The sequence below is a fragment of the Populus nigra genome, chromosome 15 (assembly GCF_951802175.1).
Source record: "Populus nigra chromosome 15, ddPopNigr1.1, whole genome shotgun sequence".
NCBI lineage: Eukaryota > Viridiplantae > Streptophyta > Magnoliopsida > Malpighiales > Salicaceae > Populus > Populus nigra.
In genome coordinates this window covers 12,061,062-12,073,179 of record NC_084866.1, presented here as the reverse complement: position 1 = coordinate 12,073,179, position 12,118 = coordinate 12,061,062, and the positions used below count along the sequence as shown (strand labels likewise).

Below are 12,118 nucleotides of genomic sequence, written 5' to 3'. Positions count from 1 at the left end.
AACAGGAAGGAAATCATAGTGATAAAAAGAGGCCCGTCAGCACGGAGGAGGACGTCTATCATAATGAAAATCTGGCCTTTTATTTATTTATTTATTTTTGCAGAAAATGAAAGAATTCAAGAACCAAAAGTATATATATGCCAGGAAATATCATATAAGCAAAATACATGTGACGTTTCCGTTTATTCTCATCGTTTCCATCCCAGATAGAACCATTATCATGTCTCTGTGTGTGTGTGTATTTTGTATTTATTATTTTTATATATTTTTAAATAAAAAACATTTTAAAAAGAATGATGCACCGGCATGCCCCATGAATGAATTTGTGCCCTCAAAATCCAAATGCCAAGGTGGAGCTCACCCTCTCTCCCTTTCGTCCCCGGCATGCCCCATGACAAGAACCACAGACAACACATATAGCAAGAAAGAAAAAGAAAAAAAAATATATATATATAGCTAAATTAGTTAGGTTTTATATTTGTTTTATAGAGATTATCAGTTCGAATCTAACAAACTTTAAAATTACTAAAAGCTTACATGGCCATTAAGTTCAAAGCTCGTAGAATTAGTTAAGATGCGCACAAGCTGACACGATACCCACATTAATTAAAAAAAACAGATAAAATGAAGATAATTGAATTAGCAGCAAGGTGTTATTTAGACATTCCTCAGTACAAGCTCAGGTCACAGAAATTGGTGCGTGCATCTTAACTGCTACACCAATATTTGATTCTTGAAGTCTGAAAAAACAATTTTTAATGCCAAAATGATAATGTAAACGATACTTTAATGACTCTGGATAAAAATAACTATGTTTTTATGCCTACATTAGATATACATAGAACCGTGTTCTATAGGTTCGAACTCAACTCACTATTTTAATGGACGAAAATCTCAATCTTTGAAACACATTACAGTTATTACTTCAAGGGGGTATTTGAGAATGTAGTAATAGTTGTTTTTTAAATTGTTTTTTATTTAAATTAATTATTTTTTATTTTAAAAAAATTATTTTTAATATTAGCATATTAAAATGATTTAAAAATATAAAAAATTAAAATTTTAAAAAATACTGTTTCATCCATGTTCCTCAATAGAATCAAAAAGTTGACATCAAAACCCCGAACCTAATTGATAATATGAGCTATTGGAGAAAATCAAGTGTGTTTAAGATGATTTGAAAAAATTTAATTTAATTTTTTTTGTTTTAAATTAATTTTTTTATATATTTTTAAATTATTTTGATGTGCTGATATTAAAAATAATTTTCAAAATAAAAAAATTATTTTAATATATCTTAAAATAAAAATCACTTTAAAAAGCAATTGCTGCCACACTCTCAAACCCACACACTTTTAACCTTGTATCCATGAAATTATCCCAAGCTAGTTCAAAAATATAATTTATCATTAAATAAATAAAATACTTCATTCTCGTTTCTAGTAAAAGCAATTTTTTTTTTCTTTTGATAATTTAGACAACATAACATTAGAAGCACGCGAGTTTTTAGGCCTAACAAACTGCCCAGGAGAAGAAAAGGGCCTAATCGAGGAGTGGGAGAGTGAAAACCAAATAGTAAGGGGAAAGGAGAATAAAAGGCCGAAATAAGCCCAACAAGGGCCTAAATCGAACAATAAAAGGCCTAAACCGAACAACACCATGAGTTCCAAACGAATAGCACCATGAGAGGCCCATTAAGCCAACCAGATAGCAACAAAGGAGAACAGAAGAAGCCCAATTAGGCCCAATAGCCTTATAAAGCCCATCCGAATAACAAGAAAGAATAAAAAAAAAAGGGCTTGATTGAGGAGGCGAGGGGGGGCAGCCTGGGAGAAAAGGAAGAAAATAAAGAAGAAACACTGGGCCTTGTTACCGAGGAGGTGAGGGAGCCCTAATAGGGAGGAAAAGAAGAAAATAAAGAATAATTTATGTGATTACATATGATCCCTATGTAGGTTAGGCGTAAATTTATGCGATCCTATACGATGCAAATACATAGTGTATAAATACTCAAGAATCACCAGCTATACAAAATAAACAAATTCTCATCCACAACAATCAAAAGAATATTTCGTTCTTCTCTTTTTGTTCATTACATAAAAAAAAAAATCATATATTCTATAATTGAGTCTTGTTTTGCAAGACATGGATCATGACTTAATCAAACTTTTTTTTTTAAATAAATCAACAATGGGGAGAAGTTCAAAATCATTTGAAGTTTTTTTAATTTGTTGAATGAAACTTTGGCACCAAGTCTAAATTCAAAGCAAATAATTACCCATAAAATCAAATTGATGAGAAAATGAGCTTTTTAATTTGTGTTTTGCTGTGGAAAAATAAATACAAAACTAGCATTGCAGGTGCGAGTCAGATTAAAAAAAATAATATAAAAAAATTATTCAACTATTTGATATCATTACTAAACCTAACTCAACATGTTAATCTTAAATTCTCCTGACTTTACTTGTTATCTAACTCGAGTTTAAAATTAACCCGTAAGTGAAAATAATATTTGCTTTTAAAAAAATTTTAAGATGATATATTTTTCTAATATAAAAACAGTGACATGTTAGACCAACCTGGATTTCACGGCTTAACTCGTCAAATCCGCAACTTGAATTATGGACTCCATTGGATTTAATAATTTTGTTTATATATGTGTGTGCAACAAAAACAAAAAGCTTGTAAAGTTGAATACCAACCAAATGTCAAGATGTTTGTTTAAGATTGTGATAAAATCAAAAAAACAAAATAAAACAAATGTTGAAGACCAATTCAAAATCAATCAATGTTGAATGATGAAATTGAAAAAAAAAACAAAAAAAAAAAACAATTCAATCAAAATAAAAAAATTGAAAGATGAGATTTAAACTAAAGGATCTATTTGCCATTGTTTTTAAAACTGACCTAGCAAATCAACATTAAAATTCTCTAGACTCGACTCTTTACCTAGCTCGGATTTAAAATTAATTACCAGATTTAACAGTTTTACCGGCGAAATTTTTCCGTCGGCGTAAGACACATATTCCATCGGTAAATTAATTACCGACGGAAATGCTCCGTCGGTGAATCTTTCGTCGGTAATTTCTTTTCCGTTAGTAAATCCATCGGTAATAAAAAAATAAATTTATCCGCTTCATTTCGTCGGTATATCCCTCGGTAATAATATTTTTTTATTACCGATGGAATTTCCGTCGGTAATTATTTAAAAACATTTTAAAAAAATTCATTTTATAAAATTATAAAATAATTAAATTAGCATAAATTAACACTGTATAATATATACTCAAAATGCTTGGAAAAAAGAATAAGAAAATCAACTCAAACAAATTTGCAACAAATAAATAAAACGAAAAAATAAATTCAACTAAAAAAATTCATATGAAAAAAATAAAGTTGCAATTGCTAAAAATTTAAAAATTCTATAAATAAATCAACTAAAAATTGATCTCATATGAAAAAAAAATCTCACAACAACATTTATACAATTATTAAGAACAAAAACAATTAAAAATAAAATAAAAAACAAATATAGTGAAAAAAATCATGAAAAAAGAAGAAAAAAGAAAAATCTTACCTTAATGTAGTTGCAAGTGAAGCTAAGGAAAGAGAAAAAATTTCGTTAAGCATATTAATGAAAAAAAAAAACTAAGAGGATAAAAGAATAAAGAAGAAGAAGACATACCCAAGCATGAAGGAAAAGAGAAGGAGATGAGGAGAGAAAAGAAGAGAAAGAAATATATATTGATGTTTTTTTACATACAGTGAAGAAGAAGAAGAAGAAGTAGAAGAACAAGAAGAAGAAAGAATAATAAGGAGAAGAAATGAGTCTGTCTCTTGTGAAATAAGGGGATTCAGACTTTTTATTGGGGCGCGTTACCAACGAATTTACCGATGGATAATTAAATATTAATATTTTTAATTATTCCGTCGGTAATTCCATCGGTAATATTTAATTTAAATTTTCAATTTCGTAAAATTTTTTCAAAAATCGCCAACAATTACCGACGGTTTTTCAATCCGCCGGTGATTCCGTCTGTAAAATTTAAATGAAAATTTTAAATTAATTGAATATTTTCAGAAAACCGCCAAATAACACTCTCTGGATAATACCGACGGAAAATTCCGTCGGTGATTCCCTTTGTAATTGACATGATGAACAGTGTTCACAGTTTACCGACGGAATTACCGAGGGAATTTACCGACGGTAATTCCGTTGGTAAAAATAACACGTCATCTTTTTATTATTATTTTGTTTTAAATTTTTTTCCCACGGTAATTCTATCGGTATATACCGAGGGAATATTTCCATCGGTAAAATCCCTCGGAAATTTACCTACAAAAATATTCCCTCGGTATTTCCGTTTGTATTTATCAATTTTCTGGTAGTGTTCACATGAGAGTTGTCCTGACCTAGTCGACTTAATGGGTTCAAAGTTAACCTAGATGAACGATAAGAAGCTTGATTTGTCTTAAAAAAACATTTTGAGATGACATCTTTTTTTTTTAATATTGAAATGGTGACATATTAGATTGACTTGAGTTTTGCGACTTAACTCACCAAACTCGTAACCCAAATCATAGGTTCCATTGGGTTTAATAACTTTTTTAACTGCCTTTTACTTAATAATATGATAACAAAAACAAAAGCTTGTGGAATTAAATACCAACCAAACGTTTGGATGTTTGTTTGAGATTACAATAACTTTACAAAAAGTAACCAAAACAAATTATAAAAATCAATTTAAAATAAATAAAATATTAAAGGATGAAATCAAAGGAAAAAAAAAGCCAAAAAGGATTCAATTAAAAAAATAAGAGATGGAATTTAAACTTAATGAACTATTTGACATTGTTTTAAACTCAACCTAACGGGTCAACCTTGAAACTTCTTGATTGGAATCCTTACCTGACTTGGATTTAATATTAATCTGCATGAGAATTGCCCTTACATGACCATATTAACTTGGCGTGTTCAAGACAACCTAAATAACCGGTAAAAAAGTTGTCCGGTCAAAAAAATAATTCAAGATGATATATATATTTTTTTAATACTGAGATGACGATATATTGAATCAAATTAGGCTTTGTAGCTTAACTTGTCAAAAGCAAAACCCGGTTCATTGATTCCATTAGGTTTAAAAGCTATTTTTTTAATTATGTAATTATAAAAATATATATTTTTATAATTGATTACTAACTAGATGTTGAAATATTTGTTTGAGATTACAATAGTTTCATAAGAAAACAAGCAAAAAAAATTATGATTATCAATTTAAAATGTTGAGGGATGTGATTGGAAGGATAAAAGCTAAAAAAACATTCAATCCACATAAAAAAGAATCGGAAGATAAAGTTTAAACAAAAAAATAAAAGATGATAGAATTAAAAAAATAAAAAGGACACCTTCTTTATTTTTCATACGAAACAATGAAGTTTGAGAAAACCTCAATTTGTTTTAGTACAGTAGTTAATTTGTAATTAAATTAAAAACCTTATCTCGTACAAATATGCCAAAAAAAATCATATCAAGAGGATAAAAAAGTCTAAGGACTAATTTGTTTTTAAAAAAGGAAGAGCATGAAATCAAAAGTGAAAAAAATCCAAGGACCAATTAAATAAAAAGAAGTGAGGGGCTACCATCAAGAATCCACTTTTTGTAGTCTAGGTAATTATTTTATAATTAAATTAAAAACTTTATCTCATACAAAGAATCCAATTTTTTTTTTACTTTGCTAGGTAAAGGTCATTGGACATGTGACATGATAAAGACATTGTTGTTTAAAGGATATTTAAAAGTATGGTAATAATTATTTTTTAAAGTATTTTTTATATTAAAATATATTAAAATAATATATTTTTTATTTTTTTAAAATTATTTTTAATATAAATATATCAAAATGATAAAAAAATATCAAAAACATATTAATTTAAAATAAAAAATAATTTTTTTTTTTTAAAAACACTTTTAAATTACAGTGCCAAATACTAGTGTAAAGCAATGAATAAAATATATAAGTATTGCTTTTTTAAAATTTTAATTTTTTTTATAGATTTAATTTATTTTTTATATATATTTTTGAACTAATAAAAAATATTTTAAAATAAAAAATAATTTAAAAAACAACGTAACCAAACAGCACATACTTTACCCATCAAACGAGTTATCAGTAGCCAACTGAATCGCGGCCATGTCTATATGCCAAGCCGAAGTCTAAAATCCAAATGGTCGGTCAGAGATGATGTCAATGGCGCCATTCATGTCTATCTTTATCTTAAACTAAGTTTTTGGTGGATGGGTTTATTATAAATAGATAGAGACACCCACACTGAAATATGGCCGCCACAGTGGTATCCTTGGCCACTTCACTTACTGCTGCCGTTGTCCCATCATCTTTCTCATCTTCCTCGTCCTTCGTTTTCACCAAGTTGTGGTCGGCACCTTGTCTTAGAATCACTTTTTCAGTCTCACCCTTTTCTTATTCCAGAGGAGGCGGCAAACTCATGGCTCACTCTTTAGCTCGTGCTACTCTTGGTCTTACCCAGCCTGCTAACATCGATGCCCCTAAGGTTTTTTTTCTGCCCCCTCCCTCTCATTTTTCCTCTAAAAGAATTTACCCCAACGTTTTGTCTCTTTGTTTTTTGTGGTTAGATCATGACGATTGTTGATTTCTTATGATGGTTTTATATTCGTAAAGTTAATCACAGATTTGCGTGTTCTGGGGGTTGAATTTTGTAGATTCTTCTTTAATTTTTATTAATGGGTTTTCGTTTTCAAAGCCAGCTATAGATTTGAATGTCTTTTATGAGTAACAATAATTGAAACTGGCGTGTGGTTTTGCTTTTGTATGCATGAAGTTGTGGTTTTGATTGGTTATCAAGGGTTAAAATTCTAATTGAACTTTTTTTTTGTTGATGGGGTTTTAGTTTTTGCTTTCAAACCTTATTGGTGTTGTATTTCCGTCTGTGATTTATGGCTTGAAGTTGTGCTAAATGTATGTGACCTGATTGATTTAGTTTTATATGGATCAGCATTGTACTGGGATGTCTTTTTGTTATGTTTACCTTCTGAAATGTGCTTTGATAAAATATTAATTGGTGAAGTTTGTGATTATTTGCATTTTGATTGTTATCTATTGGGCACTGAAGAGGTGGATGATGTATTTCTGTAATCTTTGACAGATTGCTATCTCTGCAAAAGAGATTGACGTGGCAGAATGGAAAGGAGATATCCTTGCTGTTGGTGTTACAGAGAAAGATATGACCAAGGATGACAGCAAGAGGTTTGAGAACTCTCTTTTGAAAAAGCTAGATGCCAAGCTGGGTGGTCACTTAAGTGAAGCCTCTTCCGAGGAGGATTTCACAGGAAAACCTGGCCAGTCATTGGTTCTTAGACTTCCAGGTCTTGGTTCCAAAAGAATCGGCTTGATTGGGCTTGGACAGTCTGCTACGAACACATATGCTTTTCGCAATTTTGGTGAGGCCATTGCAGCTGCTGCAAAGACTGCTCAAGCCTGTAATGTTGGCATTGTGCTTGCCTCAACTGGAAGCACCGCAAATGAATCAAAACTTAATACTGCTTCAGCGATAGCATCTGGTACTAATATTGAGAACTAATAGCATTGTGACAATTGTTTGCATTAACAGTTGGAAATACTTTATGTTGAATGGTTTAAAATGTGACAGGGACTGTGCTGGGGACATATGAAGATAATAGGTATAAGTCAGATTCAAAGAAACCTGTACTTAAATCTGTGGATATTCTTGGTTTTGGAACTGGACCTGAGCTAGAGAAGAAGCTCAAATATGCTGAAGATGTTTCTTCTGCTATAATTTTTGGAAAAGAACTTGTCAATTCACCAGCCAATGTACTCACCCCTGGTTCGTAATAGCTTCATTCCCCTCAAGGCTTACGGGCACAATGCACCAATTACAATTACCACCTGACTGCTTCCTGTGTTTGAACTAATGTTTTAATGGGCCAAATTTCATTTTCCCATCCCAATACATAGATAATCACAGCTTTAATTGTCTGCAATGATTTCTATGTTTCAGCGGTACTGGCGGAAGAAGCTACAAAGATTGCTTCCACGTACAGCGATGTTCTTTCAGCTACCATCTTGAATGCAGAGCAGTGCAAAGAGTTGAAAATGGGATCCTATCTGGGTGTTGCTGCAGCTTCTGCTAATCCTCCTCATTTCATCCATTTGTGTTATAAGCCTCCAAGTGGACCTATTAAAGCCAAGCTGGCATTAGTTGGAAAAGGATTGACTTTTGACAGGTGATTATATACATTTGCCAGTTCTAAAAACATCTGTGGGGATAAGGTGTGCTTTTGGATGTTCAATGTGTGATGGCGTAATGTAACATCATTTGGATATCTTTCATGTAACTGCAAGTCTTGTTCATGCCCTGTCAAGGAGGAGGTCATGCAGCTGACTACTCTGTCAGCATGTGTTTTTCCCTTTTATTGCATGTGGTGCTTCTATTCTTTTATGCTTTCCATTTTTCGGATGTCAGTAGGGGTTCTTAAAAGCTGTGTCTTTTATGTTTTCAGTGGTGGCTACAACATCAAGACAGGACCTGGCTGTTGCATTGAGCTCATGAAATTTGATATGGGAGGTTCAGCAGCAGTTTTAGGTGCAGCAAAAGCCATCGGTCAAGTTAAACCTCCTGGAGTTGAGGTAAGCCTCCCGTGCTGTCCTAGTTCCCATAGTCATTGCTAAAACCAGGTCCCTATCAATCTACTTAGGTCTTGTTTTCTCCCTGTCCCTTATTCTACCATTCTTGTGCAATTACATGCATTTTTTTTTCAAGTTTAAATGCCCTCAAGACTTAGCAGAAATTTTGTTATGCAGGTCCATTTCATCGTTGCAGCTTGTGAGAATATGATTAGTGGAACTGGTATGAGGCCAGGAGATATACTTACAGCCTCAAATGGAAAGACGATTGAGGTATGGCTTTGTCATCCTGCAGGGAAAAAGGCGTGAAAAAAAAACAAGGCCTTTTTTTTATATACGATTAAAGTGCTGTGGTTTGCATGGATTTAGACATGCATTTAGGAGTCTGCTTGTCAGTACTCCCCCCCACAACCATCACCACCCAACAGTTGTAACCTCGCTATTGCTATCTATGCATCATGAAATGTTGTAATAATTTAATCAAGACATTTTGTTAAAAAGCAAGTCCTGCTTATTTTCTGTTAGTCATTGTTGAGTCGAGATAGCAATAATTCAGGTTTGAGTTAATTGAATTAGGCATGTCCAAATCCCCAGTCTGTTTTATCATATGGACCATATGCTTCTTTCTCTTGCATCAACAGAAAAGTTTAGCTGTGACTTGTTGTTTGTGTCAGGCAGCTTTGGCATGTCTGTTAATTGAAAACATTCCTGTTTGGTTTTCTTGTCCTATTGTCATTGACTCCTTTAGTGATGCCTTTTGTTGTCTGTAAGGTTTTTCTGATGTATTTAGTTTCTTATTGTCAATGCATAAGAAAGGAACAATAAAAGAAAAAAAAATAGAAGCATCGCAAGAGAAATGAGCTCCTTTACTATTGTTGTAATTAAGTGGTTTAACTACGAGGCAAAGTGAACTATGTTCAAAAGGATTTAGAATCTCTTCTGTCCTTCATATCTTTCAAGGGTTGGATAACATTATTTAATTTTTTCAACTAGATATGTAATCTCTTGCTGGATAATTCCATTGCAGGTCAATAACACTGATGCTGAAGGCAGGCTTACACTTGCAGATGCTTTAGTTTATGCCTGCAACCAGGGTGCAGAAAAGGTATCATTTAAACATAGTATTGTGACAAATCAGATAGAAATTTTGTATGCCTTGGAATGACCATGTTAAAATATATGTTTACTGGGTAGAAGTTGTTGATTTTAGTTGCTCCATAAGTTGGAACTTTTTGTACCTTGATATTTGATCAGCAATGAAAATAGTAGTTGTATGACCTCACATTATCATCTCATAAGTTAACATGGTAAGGATGCTGCGTGCTGATAGTTATATAATCGTTTGGTTGGAATTTAGAATGCTGCTTAATATTTTAAATTATTTTGTAGATAATTGACTTGGCAACGCTAACAGGAGCCTGCGTAGTTGCTCTTGGGCCCTCAATTGCAGGTACACACTTACATTCATGTTTCTGCAGGGTTGTGCTGAAATGCAAGTTTACAAACACATTTTTATTAATCATGCTGGGAAGTCTGATTTTGGTGGGGATCTATTTTTAAGAATTTCTTTCCCCATTTTTGTTTTCTATGGTTGAGGGAGGGGAGTGGTGGGGGTTGCAGAAAAGCAAGTTTTTGACAGCTGAACAAAGACGCACAGATACCATGAGGTTTTTATGCTCTTAAGAATTTCTGAAAGGTTCAAATGAGGTCTATCACCAGCTAAAGATGTCACCATGCTTTGGGTGTGTTTGCAGTTTTTAGAACACTGTTTACAACTTCTAAACTCATGTCTTCAAGTGTCTCAAAGACATTATCGTGTTGGCTTATTAAACTTGGTATTTGTTGTTACTTGTAGAATTGACACTTTCTCAAGGCTTGGTTTGATTACTCAATTGCCTGTTGTTTAATAGATGAAAAACCTTTTTTTATGCAGGTGTTTTTACACCCAGTGATGAGTTAGCGAATGAGGTATTTGCAGCAGCAGAAGCCAGCGGAGAGAAACTTTGGAGGATGCCGATGGAGGAAAGTTACTGGGAGTCCATGAAGTCAGGAGTAGCTGATATGGTAAACACCGGTGGCCGTCAGGGTGGGGCTATCACTGCAGCTCTGTTTTTGAAACAGGTGTGTGACCATTGCAATCTGTGCCTATTCTCATAGTTTTGTTCCTATTTCCATGTCTGCTCATCACAATGAGATTACCCATTTAGATGGACATGCAAAGCAGTGTCCAGGTTGGTATGCAACCATGCGTAGAGCTCAGCTACTTGGAAGAGTTTCCATTATTCTCTACAGCAACTATATCCCTATCCATGTAGAAGAGTTGGATTTGGGCACCTCAAAGTGAAGTGTTTGGGTAATGTACCAAACAGTAAGAGGTTTCTCAAAGTTTTCCTGTATGCATGTTGTCATCCAGAACGAATGCTGGCTGTTTCTGGACAGAGACACCATCCACTGTCCACATGTTTTGGCAGGGAATGTTGTCTACCAATCTTTGGATGGAGAACCGATGAGAGGGGGGAAAGGGAAAACTTGATAATTTACTGGTCATAAGCGCTGGTTTCTTGGCACCATATGATCTCACATCCAAGGAAATCCTGAAAATTTATCTTTGATCATGCAGTTTGTTGATGAGAAGGTTCAATGGATGCACATTGACATCGCTGGCCCTGTTTGGAACGAGAAGAAGCGCACTGCAACAGGATTTGGCATCCAAACCCTTGTGGAGTGGGTCCAGCAACACTCTTCTTAGATATCACAAGAGGAGAAAAGGAAGCTTTGTATGCTGTTTTGGTGGTACTGTTAGTCATATGAATAAAAAAGGATATTGGAAATGTAATGGAATTGCCTTGAGGCATGGCTTGGTTTTACCCCATGACTGTAAATCATAGTTCCTGGTTTTTGAACTTGATATAAAGCATCAGCAGCTGCAATTGGCATCCATTAGTTTATAATCTTCTCTTCCATGAGTTTTGCATGCACAATTCGCCCAAGAATTTAATCCAAATCTTATGTCATCCCTAATCAGTTAAATTGAGGTTCTTAGCAAGGTTTTGAAGGTTGGATTCCAATTATACAGGGTAGAGGCAATCTATGTTCTTGAGCTTGTTAGGCAATCTACTTCATCAATTGCACTCATAAAAATATGAGGTTTATTGGACTATAACACAAGGGCAACATTACTATTATGAGAGGTCATACCAAACTTGTTAAGCACAAGGTTCAATTCACGAGTTAAATAGATTAAATTAGGTCAATATTTAAAATATTATTTTAAAGAATTTTTAGATTATAAGTTAATATAGATTAACCTTGTTGAATAATCTCTCAAGACTGGTTTCATTCAAATTAACTTTTTGAATCATCTCTCTCCTTGACTTTTATAAATAGCACTAAATTATACCCATGCCTATTATATCGAGTCTAATTCGGTAATTTGG

General features: G+C 33.1%; 1 protein-coding gene across 1 annotated transcript; it reads left to right on the top strand.

The window, feature by feature from the left end:
* Window positions 1-6,164: 6,164 nt before the first annotated feature.
* On the top strand, window positions 6,165-11,632 carry LOC133674406 (leucine aminopeptidase 1-like). Its single transcript, XM_062095491.1, has 10 exons — window positions 6,165-6,570; window positions 7,183-7,597; window positions 7,687-7,881; window positions 8,056-8,281; window positions 8,558-8,684; window positions 8,859-8,954; window positions 9,709-9,786; window positions 10,071-10,131; window positions 10,615-10,802; window positions 11,302-11,632. Exons 1-10 carry the CDS (start codon window positions 6,337-6,339, stop codon window positions 11,428-11,430), a joined length of 1,749 nt encoding a protein of 582 aa, XP_061951475.1. The 5' UTR covers window positions 6,165-6,336; the 3' UTR covers window positions 11,431-11,632.
* Window positions 11,633-12,118: the final 486 nt, after the last annotated feature.

Coding starts and splice junctions, on each gene's coding strand:
- LOC133674406 (XM_062095491.1), top strand. CDS start 6,337: ATGGCCGCCACAGTGGTATCCTTGGCCACTTCACTTACTGCTGCCGTT. Junction 8,282..8,557: donor AAAGGATTGACTTTTGACAG/GTGATTATATAC, acceptor TTATGTTTTCAG/TGGTGGCTACAACATCAAGA. Junction 9,787..10,070: donor GCAACCAGGGTGCAGAAAAG/GTATCATTTAAA, acceptor ATTATTTTGTAG/ATAATTGACTTGGCAACGCT.